Raw genomic sequence first — 13,546 nt, 5'->3', positions numbered from 1 at the left:
AAGAATCTGTCGATATCCGATATCAGAGCGGAGCAACTTTATTTCTGCAATATCGATAAATATCGAGTTGGAGCGCAAATATCATGGTATATTAGAGCTGGGCACACTAAACTGTTAGTTTGGATTCACACATTATTGAATATGACATTTTCTTGATACCTCACCCTCTTTCCACCAAAAATATTTAACGATAATGTTACAGATCGGATATTTTATTTAAGAATCATTTTTTAATAGGGTATCTCCTAGCTGTGCACTCTCACCTAGAGCGTTCTTATTTTATTTTTATTTGGGTACAGTGCACGTTTGGTTTATTTATTCCTGCTGCTTGTCGCAGTTGAAGCTGTCTTCATAGCCATTACCCCGCAACCCGCACACTGTTAGCTTTGACTGCCCCCTCTAGCCCCCTCTATCCTCACCCGACCCCGGCACCAGTCCATTTCGCTGATGCTGATGCTGCTGCTGCTGCTGCTGCTGCTGCTGATGATGATGCTGCACGTCGCGCAATGCTCTGATGTGTGTTGATATTTGACACTTTATTATGTGCACATCATCAATTTTGAAATTATTGTCAATGTACCGAAAGAGCACAACAATATGCACGATAAGGCAGCTTGGTGGAACAGTACGGCCCCTAAATACTGATCGGAAATTTGCTATGATTATTTTCCAATTATGCACTTTGAGCAGCCTGGCAAAACGTTGTTAACATTGCTTATCAATATAACATTCGGTGACTCTGTTAAGTTCACATAAGAGATTAAATAACAGCTTTACAAATGTAACTAACAGTGCAGAGAACAGATGTGATCTCCTGCACAGCGAGAGCTTTAAGGCATATAAGGGACTGGTTTTAGTTCCGAGCTCTTTCAATTGAAATTTAAATTGTTAACATTTATATTTTTTATATTATTAATACCCAAGGTTACACAATATATGCTTATGTTCTATGCTTGCTTTGTAAACTCATTACCATTTTTTTTATATGCTTCGAATACGGTATTTTTCTTTAGATTTAAATTATATTGGAACTCTGATTAGCATTGGTTCCGTACAAATATGCTCTTCAGCCTTGCGCTCATCTCTAATAAAAACTGTACCATAAAAGCACAAACAGTGTGACCAAACTTAATATTAATAATATCTACGCATCAGAAGGCTGCGCATTTTAGTTTCAATTTAATTGTTGCTTCATTGAAAATATGTTCACACACAGTTACACAAACAAACATAAAAAAACGCATTCTAAGAACAAAAAAAATAAAAAATCTAAAGAAAACGTACAGAAAATGATAAACTTTAACTTTTCCAATGTTTTGACATCATCGGTCTTAGACTACGCTATTGAGTAAGTGCTTAACAATATATCGATAACAAAAGCGATAACAATTCATCAACAAAAGTTCAGACGGCGAGGAACACATTGTCTCCACTCCCAGCGACTCGCTGCATCAAAGTTTCTCGCGGTGCGTAGTTCCCAAAAATCAAATAATTAACTAATTAACAAAAGTAAATATTATTTATAAACATCAAAATAACAAAATATAACAATTAAAAATAAAAATATAAAATAAAAAAAATTAATATATGTAACTATAATAGTTTTGATGCACAAACAAAAAAGTATATAAAATATTAAATATAATATACATTTATAAAAAGAATATATAAATAAAAAACATAAAATATACAATTAACATAGTTCTCAATAATAATAAGTAATTAAATGAAAAAAATATATAAATAAAGTGTTAAATATTAAAGTAAAAATAATAATAAATGAAATAAAAAATAATAAATTAAAAATTTAAAATTTGAAAATATAATATAAAATATTAAAATAAAATATGAAAATACTTAAAATAATTGTGATCTACATACAACATTAAAAATATAAAAGATGAAATACATACTAATATAAAATATTTTAAATATAAAATAAAAACAAAATAATATGATTAAAAAAAAAACATGAAATATATAAATACAATAAATATAATAAATAAAGCTAGAAAGAAAACAAATATTATAAAATAATAAAAAAAGGTTCGTTTATGATATAATAATTGTGATAATATATATATATATATAAATAAAAATAAAAAATATGAAAATGTTTAAATATTATTTTAAAAAAAATACATAACAGTCTTAGACTATAAATATACTTGTGATGTACATACAAAAATAAAAATATTATATATGAAGTATGTAAATAAAATAAAATGAAATATAAAATATGCAAATATTAATAATAATATTAATAATATTAAGAAAAATATTAAATCTGATTTACGTACACCGGTAGCACCTCGCTGCTGTTGCTTGATTACAAACAATTTCTGGCCGCACGGCGCATACAGACTCTCTGGCGGGGCTTTGCCGTACGCAAAATGGCCAATAGGCGCGAGCAGGCGGCGATCACTATTCAGCGCTGGTGGCGCGGCTTTAGCGTGCGTCGCAATTTCAAGTCGTCGATCGAGGCGCGGCTGCAGCAGATACTGGTCGACAGATATAATGAGGCGGCGACCAAAATCCAGTCCCTGTTCCGCGGCTGGCATGTACGCCAGACGGTGCACGATATGAACAGTCTACGGCGCATGCAACACTGTGCCGCCGAGGAGCTGCTCAGCTGTCTGGCCTACAAGCTGCATCATCTGCTGCGCACCTATTCCATACCGGGCGTCTACTCGCTGCGCAATTCACAGTGAGTTCTATTGGAGAGAGTCTAGAGTGTTGCATGCTCCTTCACATGCATCCCTTCACATCCACAGCTGCCTGTCGAAGGTGGAGAAGCTGCTGACCAGCATGACCTATCGCTTTCACAACGATCACGTTGCCTACCATCATGCGCGTAAGGCCTCTTCGAGCAGATTCTATCGGGAACAGTTTATACAAAACAAATACCACACGAAGGTGCCCTATTCGGGTCCCAATTTCAATAGCTTGTGCAAACCGGCCTGCGAGGAGGCCGTCTTTACAACCAAGGACATGGATCGTCGCATGTACCAGATAATTGCTGAATATGAAAAAGGTCAAGTTGATCCAAATTTGAATAAGTTGCAAAGAAGTGTCGCTGACCGTGAGTAGTTTAACAGCTCTAACTAGAGATGGGCGCGCCTCGGACACCACACGTTACACAATTGAAACACAACGGAAACGGACACAATTGAAACGGACACGAAAAGCGCCCAACTCTGTTTGCAATAAGTCCAAGTCTCTTACCTCTCTCTTTCTTCTTCCCCTTATTATCCACTTTTTCTGTCTCGCTCGTACTCGCACTCTGTAGGTAAATTTCGCAAGCGAGTGGAGAAAATCTTGGCGGCCAGAGACAAAGTGCAGTCTGACTTTTGCGGCGATGTTATCGAGAGCATGCGCAAATGGAACATTTGGGATGGTCAATTGCTAACGATAAACAATGATGTTTTCCGCAATCCCGAGAATCTGGAAAGTTTTCTTGCCAATGCCGCAAAATTAATCGAACAGTATCAAGTTACATGCCATTGTCAAATAACTAAATTTGATGAGCTTCATTGTTTTTGATTAGCATTCCCCGTTTGGCTTATTTGTGACACTGTAAGAGTTAGGCATGTGTCGTGTCACGAACACGCACGACTCGACACGTTTCGCTTCACGTCGGAGAGTGCTGCTCGTGCGTGTTCGTGTATAGTTGAGCAAGACGGGAGCACGACCCAATCAACCTTTACTGTTGCCACAATAAAAATCTGTAGAATTGAATACTTGCTTCAGCGATTTGGGAAATTTCACCCGCAACAGTGGTTAATTAGGAAAAAATGGTTGTATGAAAGTTTTTTACCCTTCCGATCGGTTTCAAGCTCATTTTCCACGGGCAAAGACGGGGTATACTCGCTAGTATATATGTATATATTATATATATGGTCGATATGGCCACGTTTCGTGTCTCGAGTTTCAAAGATATCCTCGTAAAATAGCATTATTGCATTTTTTTTTGAAAAGCTTATGTCTGGATCATAACATCCTGGTTTTGAATTTCAAGAAAAGTCCGTCAAGTATTCGCTTCCAATAAATGAAATTAATTCATGTTACAACAATTCTTTTCAGCAATGAAAACCCTCCAGAAAAACGACTGATTTGGATCCAAAAAAAAGATTGACCTAGCGCAGATCGCAAGTTGCTTTCTGCTACTGTCCACATGCCACAGACGAGAGGCACATTTGGCGCGCCGCAAAGTATGCAATCAATTTTAATGGCACACATGCAGTGCATGGGCGTGGCATCGCCTGGGCGTAGCATTGCAATGTTTTACCAATAATTTGCAAAATAATCAGCACCTGCGACGCCGTCGACTGCGACTACGATGAGCGTAAAGGAAGCCGACAAATGTTGCTAATGTATAAACATTTGAGGCTGCCGGCAATGTTAAAAGGAATAAAAATTGAAGTGCCCGAGCTCGCCCAGCGAGGCCGCTCAGGCGCGTCAGCGGGCGGGCGAGTGTGCCACACTTGCCACATTTATGTGGCAGCCAGCCGTTCTCAACTGGCGCTGAGTATCAGTGCGGCAGGCGGAACCCGTAATGCGTTACGGTTGCGGCGTTAATTTCACCACATGCGGTTGTTGATAAAAACGGGCAGCCGAATAGGAAGCAACAACTGCTTATGGCCAAGTCCTTAAAGTTTCTGTAAACGAACTAATGTGATGCGTGAAAAATGTTGGGTAAGTTCTATTTTCTGTACTCTTGAACTTTAAGAATGTCGAGCGAATATAACTTAATAAATTATAAGAATATTAAAAAATATATCAGGTAGCTTCAAATTTGTCCGGCTCATAAAAACAAGGTATTATCGATGAGTATCAATGCCCAAGTTTTATATGTGGGTAACAAATATTCAGCGAACTTTGCAGCTTGTTAGGTTTGTTTTTATCGTTGCACTAAACTTATTTTATATCCTGTAGTCATTGGCAATGTTTAAAAAGGGTTTTACGGATTTATTCAAGTCACATTTGACTGTATAAAATAAACACATTTCACATTTAATACTATTATTAAGTCTACCCGTTTATTCAAATTAAAACAGGAAAGATTTTCAGCCTAGTTTTTCTATTTTGGAAAATTCTTTACATAAAATACCTGTGGCTATTTATTTGGTCTATGGTTTATCGTATATTCTTCATGTTCGTATAATTTGAAAACTATTTCAATTTTTTTAATTTCTACGCCAAAAGCAAGGGGAAATGAAGCCAGATCATATATATATTATATTTTGAACATATTTTGAAGCAATTTAATTGACTTTATCAATTTCATTATGAATCCAAGCCGAAAATTTCTCCACATTGGTAAACTTGCTATCGGTTGTCCGTCCATGGCTCCAGGTGCCTATTTGATAGAAACGATTGGGACTCTCATTTACTTTGGGACAAGCCAGCGCCGAACCGATTGAGTATTTGAGATGGCGCGAGTTACCCGTCACGCATAGGAAACTATCGTGTGTGCCATCGGCGCATTTGGTCACACTAAATCTCATGCTGGCCACAATCGAACGTCCATTACTTGAATATCGATTCCAGCCGGCGACAATGCAATTCTTGTAATCAAAGATTCCGCCTTCGGGCAAACAGATGGGCCTGATGTGTACCACAGGACTGAAGGTGGCATTCAGTATAAGCAGAGCGATATTATTAATGAATGCCTCCAAAGAGTAGTTCGGATTGGGTACGATTGCTGCCGAGCGCTCCTGATACGGCAGTATCTCATTCTCCGTTGCCATATCCCATTCACCAGCTCTGACCTTAAAGCCTTCGACATTGTTCAACAAGTTGGCGGTGCTCAGCACCACTCGTGGAGCAATTAGTGAGCCACCAACACGATACTTACTCAAATTGGTGAATATGCCCACTATCCAGGGATATTCTCCAAAGTTCGCCTCACCCCGAACGTTGCCCTCGATGGTGAAGTAGACGCCTTTTGGGTTAGTTAAGCCGCAACGCGGATCTTTTTCGACTGAATGGCTCGGAAGTGTTACATTTCGCTTTTATGAGAGAGATAAGGGGAGAGCAAAAGAGAGAGAGAGAGAGAGAGAGAGAGAGAGAGATACAATACAACATGTATAAAATTTTATATCTATGCATTAAATCAAAATATTATAGCACAAAATGATTAAATTAAATAAAATAGTATATTGATTTTTATTAAATTTGTGCTCGCAACGCAAATATAATTATTTTTAATTAATTCATTTTCAACGTTCAGTGCTGAAGAAATTTAATCTGATTCGAATCAGTGCTTATGTGTGTGTGAGGAAGAGAGAGAAAGAGTAACAGTCGGAAAGAGAGGGCGAGAGAGCATTGAAACTTGTGATTAAAGCGCTCAAATCATTCATTTTTAATTTTAAACTAAAAATGTTGAGTTCATATGGAAAATTTAATATGATTTATAGCATTAAGTGCGTTTATAAGTAACTAGCGGGTATAACCCGGCCTTGCCCGTGGCACGTATGTTATAAAATCAAAAAAGCAACTTTTATGCAAATCGGAACACTCTTAAAATTCACCAAAAAAATCTTTGAAATGCATTTTCCACCGAAGGAGTTTAGATTTTGCAAAAAGTGTGAAACACGTCTCAAATGATTTTTCGTATAGATCTTTGGAAATAAATTTGAACACAAAACGTCATCCACCAAATCTTCGACCCCCATTTGCACCAAGGAGGACCGGATTTTTCGAAAAGTGTGAAACACCCCTTAAATGAATTTGAACAAAGATCTTTGAAAATAAGTTTGGGGGCCGATCGGATGGTAAACAAAAAACTTTCATACACCCGTTTTCCGCCAATTTACCACTGTTGCGGGTGGAATTTCCCAAATCGCTGAAATACGTATTTATTAAGTTCTTATGTAGAGCTTTGAAAATAAGTTTGAAGCAAATCGGACACAACTTAAAACTTCGCCCAAAAAATATTTAAATCGCATTCCCCCCGAAGAAGATTGAATTCTGCGAAAAGTGTGAAACACGTATCAAATGATTTTTCTAATACATTTTTGGAAATGAATTTGAGTGCGAAACGTCACCCACCAAATCTTTGACCTCTATTTCCACCAAGGAGGAATGCATTTTTCAAAAAGTGTGAAACACCCCTTTAATGAATTTAAAAATAGATCTTTAAATATGAACTTGGGGCCGATCGGATGGTAAACAAAAAACTTTCATACAACCGTTTTCCGCCAATTTACCACTGTTGCGGGTGGAATTTTCCAAATCGCTGAAATACGTACTTATTAAGTTCTTATAAAGAGCTTTAAAAATAAGTTTGAAGCAAATCGGACACAACTTAAAACTTCGCCCAATAAATCTTTAAATCGCATTCCCCCCGAAGAAGTTTGAATTCTGCGAAAAGTGAGAAACACGTCTCAAATGATTTTTCATATAGATCACTGGAAATGAATTTGAGCGCGAAACGTCACCCATCAAATCTTTGACCTCCATTTCCACCAAGGAGGAATGTATTTTCCTAAAAGTGTGAAACACCCCTCAAATGAATTTGAACAAAGATCTTTGAAAATAAGTTTGAGGCCAATCCGATGGTAAACAAAAAAGTTACATACAAACGTTTTTCGCGATTTTTCCACACTTGCGAGTGGAATTTCCCGAAACCCCGTCTTAACGTGCACCTACATCACATAAGGTAGCTACAGTGAAAATTTCAGCTTCCTAGCTCTTACGGTTTGATCACCAATCAGTCAGTCAGTCAGTCAGTCAGTCAGTCAGTCAGTCAGTCAGTCAGGACAAACAGTTTTATATATAGAGATTAAAAAAAGGCTTAAATGTAAGCCTAGAATTTCAGAACTTACAATGTCCGAATCGCTACAGCAGATCTCCAGATAATGTAACTTGTTGTCTTCTTCTTCATTTAGATTTATGATATATTTCTCTTCCTGTTTTGATTGAGTTATGCAATTCCAACGCTTGACGCTCCGAATTGTCATATTTTCACCACATTTAGGTATTGGTCTTGGAGTTGTTGTTGTAGTTGTAGTTGTTGCAGGTGTTGTTGTTTTCGCTTGAGCCAACAAAGTTCTTTCGATTAGCTCAAAAGTTTCGTCGATTTTTGTATTGACTTTCTTGCTAATTGAAATATTGATATATTTGTGTGTTATATTGAAGATTTCCCCTTTCAAGGCTTCTTTATATAATTGTAATGGCGTCGTAATATTATTATTATCTTGTCTCTTCATATTATCTTCAGTTGTAACTTCTGCTTTCGATTTCGTCGAACTATTAATATTATCTATTGCATTATTATTATTAACAAGATTTTCAAAGGAATCTTCTTGTCTCTTCATATCATCTTCATTTACTTCAGTTGTCGTTTCCGTCGAACTAATCATATTTCCTGTTGCATCATTAACACCATTGCCCTGCATTTGGTTAAAATGTTCATCTTCTTGTCCGTGGGCTTCCAGCAGGCAGATGCACGACAAAAAACAACATAACCAAGCTCTTGAAAGCAGCATGTCGAGTATAATGACTAACTGATCAGTTGTTGCTGATTCAGCATTCAATTAAATATTATTAATAAATTATAATACACAATTCTTATTTATCATCATACCACTTGAATGAAAAGACACTGAAATATTACGCAGAATTTCTATGTTATTGACTATTTCTCAGTTCAAGTTATACTGAAGACAGCTTCCAATTGTACTCAACATATATTTACACACACTTATGCATACTGAAAATCAAATATCAGCAATGACGTCGACGCTTGCAGATAAGAAAACAAATATATATATATATAAGTATATTTGTTGAAAACATTTTGAAAAAAGCATATATATATATTTATTTTTATATTTAATTTATTTTTGATATACATATACAACGATTTCATCTTAATAACTAACTGACTGATTGATTGACTGACTGATTGACGCACAGATTACATCGTAAGAGCTAGTCAGCTGCATTTTTCTCAGTTCAGGCCGCACTCATTTCAGAGGATCTGTGTGTACATTTTCACACTTAAACTATTGCGGAAAATATGTTAATTCATTTAATTTAATCGTCTTTAAATTTGTTATAAGAAATCTATATGCAACATTTATGTGTAGGTGAAACTAAACTCATAAAATGGAAGTTCTATGCATAATATTTTAGCTGGGCTAAGTCTGCAATGGGAGATCTAGACAATTATTTGAATTTTTAATATCTCGAGGCCATGCACTGAGCAGAGCAATATAATACAATCCATTAATTAACAATATTTATATGTATATATATATTTATATAGATGAGAACTCGTCTGCCTAGGGTGTATAGTATTTTCTATCGATGTTCAGCTTGTCCAGCTCCCGACTAACCCAGGGCATGAGGTATGGCACATTGGTATAGCCAGCGGGCACATTCTCCAAACCGCAACCTATTCCCCATGCCACAATGCCAGCCTGATAGTAGCGATTGGGGCTGCCTGGAATGGGGCAGGCTAGCGGGGCACCACCATCGCCAAGGCAGGCGTCGATGCCTTTCTCGCCGCCAGCGCAAATGTAGCTCGGATCGAAAATTAAGCTTGTATCAGATACTTTAGTCAGCTTGGTAATGCACTCGGCTCGTGGCAGGACGGGCACGGTTACTTCCTTGAGAATATGTTGATAGGCATTGGTATCGCCGGTGCTCTTGCCCCAGCCGGTGACAATGCACCGAGTGTGGTCGAATCGGTCGCTGGCTGTGGGCAGGCAAATGGGCGAAATGTGTGGACTCGGATCGAAGGGAGCCTGCAGCAGAAGCAATGCAATGTTATTGAAGCTACCATCAAAATGCGGATGCATAATAATTAGCCGAAGAGTGCGATCCTGATGATTAAAGATTTCCCGTGTTGTCCGCTGATCCCATTCGCCAGCTCGCACGATAAAGTTGGCCAATGTCCTGTTGGTTAACTTATGGGCAGCTGTTAGCACCACATTGGGTGCTAGTAAGGAGCCGCCGCCTATGTAGATTAATAGTGGATCCTCCATCACCAATATGGCCACCATCCAGGGAAATTCTCCGAAATTGGCCTCAATATGCCTTGGATCCTCTATGGTCAGCTGTACGCCATTCTCATGCCGTAGACCGCAATCCGCCATCTTGCTCGGCTGTACGGCTTGGGGGCGACTCAGTATCTGTAATGAGACACCTTTTCCGTTGTTTGTTGTTTTCCGTATAAATACTTTAACCTACGAACTTACCTTATCAGCTATGTGACAGCAGACTTGATTGTAACTGCACTGTGGCTCATTGTGCGCAGGTCGAAGATGTATGCTATAGGCTCCATTATTATTGATTGTACTATTTTTGCACATCCAGAGCTCTACGCATTCGCTTTGCTGGCCGCAGGATTTGGCATTGGGGTCGGCTACAGGGTGTGTCGTTTGCTCTGTGTTATTGTGCTTGGAAAATCGATTTATAATGCTTTGAAATGTGTTATCGATAGCACTTAGCAGTTGATTTCTTTGCTGTGCAGTTGGTCGAAATATATTTTCCACATTTGCCATCAACTGATTTTTCTCTGCAGTTAGATCGAGTGCTGGCAATTTCCCATCCTTAATTTGTTTATCTGCCTGTGACTCTGGCAATGCTTCGTACACATTTGGATCCGCTGCCGCAACATCAACAAACTCTGGATCAGTCTCATTTGACGGTCCGCCAAAAAATGTATCAAGAAAATCGTAATCTATCTCATTCCCATCAAGCTGTTTTCCTGGCAATGGTTTGTCCACACTCGGATGAGTCTGCTCACGTTCGTTCAAAAGTGCATCGAGAAAATCGTAATCTACGCTGCCAGCCTCAGTAGAAGTTGCGGTTGTGATTCCCACATTCCCACCAAGCTGAGCTGTTGAATCTGTTATTAATTTGAGCAACGGAAAGTCTGGTTTCAGTTTATCACTGGGCTTACCTGAGTCTGTCTGGGGAGCAGCCGAGATTTGATTTAATGTGGCAGCACAACAGATGATCAGCAGCAGGGCCAACTCTATTTTGTTGCGCATTTTCAATAATCTGATTAATTTTAAACCAAACGCCAACGAATCTGTGAGTCAGAATTTTAATTTTATATTCTTTTATTACAAACGCGTCGACCTAAACAATCCAACTGCCTCTGACTGACTAATCACGAAAGTAGCTTATTCGTATTTTTTTATGTGTTATTTCTTTGTACTAAGTTGTATAAGCGGGGATTTATTTTTTCAAAGGGAGTGTCGCAATTTATTTCTTATTAAATTAGGAATAGTACCTATAAAACAATATTAATTGACATAATAATTTATAGAAAAATATTGATGGTAGAAAATATTTCACAAGATTTTTCAAAATAATAATTATAATAATAATAATAACAATAATATTATTTAAATCATTTGTAAAAAGGCTTTCGTAACCAATTTATTAATAAACAAGGAATCATAATAATTACAAATATAATATTATTTACTTAAAAATAATAATTATAATAATAAAAACAATAATAATAGCAAAAAGTATCATATTTATTATTATCACAAATAATATATAGTTGTGGAAATATTGCCAGCTCTACGTTGAAATATTATAAATTAAATATAAAGTATATATTTTTTTCTTTTATAAATATTTATATTAAAATGTATATAAAAACGATTATTAATATATTTTAAAGAGATAAATGAAATAAATATATACATATAGTCCATGTATATATTTATTCGGATTTTTTGGAATAAATTCATTTTTATTATAATCATCTACTTAACCTTAAAAAAATATGAAATTACAAACATAAACTGTTCAGACGATACAAAAAATAAAAAAATTAAAATTCTCATTATGTGATGTTTTGATAAACGGAATATTGTTAATGATGATTCCCCCTTATTAATTCATTTTTGCCACGACTCTGTCATTTGTTATCAGCCACTCGCATACGCACACATATGTATATGCATATAATTATATACGTATATTTAGTTATATATATTTATATATGGTACTGATTTTGAAAGCTCTGCTCAGTGCTGGATTTCCATTCACAAACGTCGGATCATTTCGTTAGCTCTCTGCTTAGAAATGGGAAATCCTTTTGTTGCCTTTCGGTTTTCCCTATATTTTTTTCTACCCGCTGCTCTTCTGTGTACCACAAATAATTGTGGCGACAAGCCAGCGACTGTTTCCAAAGCAAAATCATGTGGATATAATATGGAATGTACGCCCCGATACTTGTGTGATGATACTAATGCCGTAATCAAAGATGGAAGAGCTCTAATTGATTTTCGCGCAGCCGTATTCTCAAGAAAAGACAGTCAGGTCTGTAACTGGTCTGAAGTATGCTGTTCGCTGGCTGATAAGGTGAGAGCTGCAGTAGCTAAGGCAATGGTTAAGTAACGCTCATCATGATAATAATAATTCCCAGAGATCGATCCGGGAGAAGGAATACACGACGAGAGGCTGTGGCTATAGCAATCCGAAGGGCGTCCGAATAACCATAGAAAATGCTGACAACAATGAATCGCAATTTGGCCAATTCCCGTGGATGGTGGCCATTCTGAACAAGAATTGCTCCAGCAGCCAATGTGCATATGAAGTTCTGGGCGGTGGCAGCCTCGTGGCGCCAAATGTAGTTGTGACCGTTGCTCACATCTTCAACAGGGCTTCCTCGGCTTCTAATCTCTTGGTGCGGGCTGGCGAATGGGATATAAAAAGCATGGCTGAAGCTTTGCCTCACGAGGACCGCAAAGTGAAGACGAAACTCATTCACGAGAGCTTTAATGTGGAAACCGGCTACAATGACATAGCTCTACTTCTGCTGAGTACACCCTTTAAACTGAACGAGCACATTGACATCATCTGCTTGCCGGGACGGCAGCTCTTCGTCGATTCGAGCCGCTGTCTCGTCACAGGCTGGGGCAAACGTAATCTCGATGATCCAGGCTATCCACACATATTGAAGAAGATCGAAATGCCATTGGTGAGTGATGCCGAGTGCCAGGCACAGCTGCGCAATACCCGCCTTGGCCCCTATTATGAGCTGCACAGCAGTTTCGTCTGTGCCGGCGGCGAGAAGGACAAGGACGCCTGTTTTGGTGATGGCGGCGCCCCCCTTGTCTGTCCCACTAGCACCCAGTCTACTCGCTATAACCTGGTCGGCATCGTTGTCGGAGGCGTGGACTGTGGCAATGAGAATGTTCCCGGACTCTATGCGAATATTCATATGCTGCAACCCTGGATCGAAGCTAAGCTTAATCAGTCTTCAATAACATATATTGACATAAAGTGAATTAAAAATAAATATGCATATATAAATTAAATTATTAACAGCCACGTTCGGCACGTCGAATTTTGAGAATTTGTGAAAGGAGCTATCTCCAACCGTATCAAGTATATAATCGTCGCTGCATAGTCCTTGGTTTCTTTTGATGAATTTGGTACCGTTAATCACGCAGTGCTGGCCCCTGAGGCTTTTAGTTGACTATTTCTCCTTAGACAACTGCCGATCAAGGTCGCATTTAGCAAGGTTATCGCTCTTATGAAGTCTTCTCTAGCATATATTCGCATT

The 13,546-nt window shown here is 37.9% G+C and overlaps 4 protein-coding genes across 7 annotated transcripts; 2 read left to right on the top strand and 2 right to left on the bottom strand.

The window, feature by feature from the left end:
- Positions 1–1,191: 1,191 nt before the first annotated feature.
- LOC135439014 (uncharacterized) lies at positions 1,192–3,738 on the top strand. 2 transcript variants are annotated; one of them, XM_064697597.1, is made up of 5 exons: positions 1,192–1,348; positions 1,404–1,466; positions 2,309–2,707; positions 2,775–3,082; positions 3,290–3,738. In XM_064697597.1, the coding sequence occupies exons 1-5, from the start codon at positions 1,203–1,205 to the stop codon at positions 3,541–3,543; spliced, it is 1,170 nt and encodes a 389-aa protein (XP_064553667.1). In that variant the 5' UTR covers positions 1,192–1,202; the 3' UTR covers positions 3,544–3,738. The 2 variants fall into 2 exon arrangements, with proteins under 2 accessions (XP_064553667.1, XP_064553668.1); XM_064697598.1 differs by having other exon boundaries at positions 1,209–1,348; positions 1,409–1,466.
- Positions 3,739–5,246: 1,508 nt separating this feature from the next.
- Positions 5,247–8,661, bottom strand: LOC135439143 (inactive CLIP domain-containing serine protease A8-like). 2 transcript variants are annotated; one of them, XM_064697776.1, is made up of 3 exons: positions 8,591–8,661; positions 7,830–8,524; positions 5,247–6,011 (listed from the first exon to the last, which is right to left on the bottom strand). In XM_064697776.1, exons 2-3 carry the CDS (start codon positions 8,490–8,492, stop codon positions 5,265–5,267), a joined length of 1,410 nt encoding a protein of 469 aa, XP_064553846.1. In that variant the 5' UTR covers positions 8,493–8,524; positions 8,591–8,661; the 3' UTR covers positions 5,247–5,264. The 2 variants fall into 2 exon arrangements, with proteins under 2 accessions (XP_064553846.1, XP_064553847.1); XM_064697777.1 differs by having other exon boundaries at positions 7,830–8,642.
- Positions 8,662–8,821: 160 nt separating this feature from the next.
- LOC135439142 (phenoloxidase-activating factor 2-like) lies at positions 8,822–11,119 on the bottom strand. Of its 2 annotated transcripts, none has more exons than XM_064697774.1 (3): positions 10,916–11,119; positions 10,209–10,861; positions 8,822–10,142 (listed from the first exon to the last, which is right to left on the bottom strand). In XM_064697774.1, the coding sequence occupies exons 1-3, from the start codon at positions 11,004–11,006 to the stop codon at positions 9,291–9,293; spliced, it is 1,596 nt and encodes a 531-aa protein (XP_064553844.1). In that variant the 5' UTR covers positions 11,007–11,119; the 3' UTR covers positions 8,822–9,290. The 2 variants fall into 2 exon arrangements, with proteins under 2 accessions (XP_064553844.1, XP_064553845.1); XM_064697775.1 differs by having other exon boundaries at positions 10,209–10,852.
- An 877-nt stretch (positions 11,120–11,996) lies between these two features.
- On the top strand, positions 11,997–13,267 carry LOC135438969 (phenoloxidase-activating factor 2-like). The gene is made up of 2 exons (XM_064697536.1): positions 11,997–12,339; positions 12,404–13,267. The coding sequence occupies exons 1-2, from the start codon at positions 12,061–12,063 to the stop codon at positions 13,265–13,267; spliced, it is 1,143 nt and encodes a 380-aa protein (XP_064553606.1). The 5' UTR covers positions 11,997–12,060.
- Positions 13,268–13,546: the final 279 nt, after the last annotated feature.

This window comes from Drosophila montana, unplaced genomic scaffold, assembly GCF_035044405.1.
Source record: "Drosophila montana isolate Dmon_TW-CO22-7 unplaced genomic scaffold, ASM3504440v1 contig_402_1, whole genome shotgun sequence".
In the NCBI taxonomy this organism is placed as follows: Eukaryota; Metazoa; Arthropoda; class Insecta; order Diptera; family Drosophilidae; genus Drosophila; species Drosophila montana.
Note: the sequence above shows the minus strand (reverse complement) of the source record. Positions and strands in the feature narration are given on the sequence as shown.

What these genes read in the sequence shown, in the direction of transcription:
- LOC135439014 (XM_064697597.1), top strand. Translation starts at nt 1,203, where the DNA reads ATGTTCACACACAGTTACACAAACAAACATAAAAAAACGCATTCTAAG. An exon ending in GTCTTAGACTACGCTATTGA is followed by an intron (nt 1,349 to 1,403) that starts GTAAGTGCTTAA and finishes CATCAACAAAAG; the next exon opens with TTCAGACGGCGAGGAACACA. An exon ending in TACTCGCTGCGCAATTCACA is followed by an intron (nt 2,708 to 2,774) that starts GTGAGTTCTATT and finishes TCACATCCACAG; the next exon opens with CTGCCTGTCGAAGGTGGAGA.
- LOC135439143 (XM_064697776.1), bottom strand. Translation starts at nt 8,492, where the DNA reads ATGCTGCTTTCAAGAGCTTGGTTATGTTGTTTTTTGTCGTGCATCTGC. An exon ending in GCTGTAGCGATTCGGACATT is followed by an intron (nt 6,012 to 7,829) that starts GTAAGTTCTGAA and finishes CTCTCATAAAAG; the next exon opens with CGAAATGTAACACTTCCGAG.
- LOC135439142 (XM_064697774.1), bottom strand. Translation starts at nt 11,006, where the DNA reads ATGCGCAACAAAATAGAGTTGGCCCTGCTGCTGATCATCTGTTGTGCT. An exon ending in TGCTCCCCAGACAGACTCAG is followed by an intron (nt 10,862 to 10,915) that starts GTAAGCCCAGTG and finishes AATTAATAACAG; the next exon opens with ATTCAACAGCTCAGCTTGGT. An exon ending in GCTGTCACATAGCTGATAAG is followed by an intron (nt 10,143 to 10,208) that starts GTAAGTTCGTAG and finishes GTCTCATTACAG; the next exon opens with ATACTGAGTCGCCCCCAAGC.
- LOC135438969 (XM_064697536.1), top strand. Translation starts at nt 12,061, where the DNA reads ATGGGAAATCCTTTTGTTGCCTTTCGGTTTTCCCTATATTTTTTTCTA. An exon ending in GCTGTTCGCTGGCTGATAAG is followed by an intron (nt 12,340 to 12,403) that starts GTGAGAGCTGCA and finishes AATAATTCCCAG; the next exon opens with AGATCGATCCGGGAGAAGGA.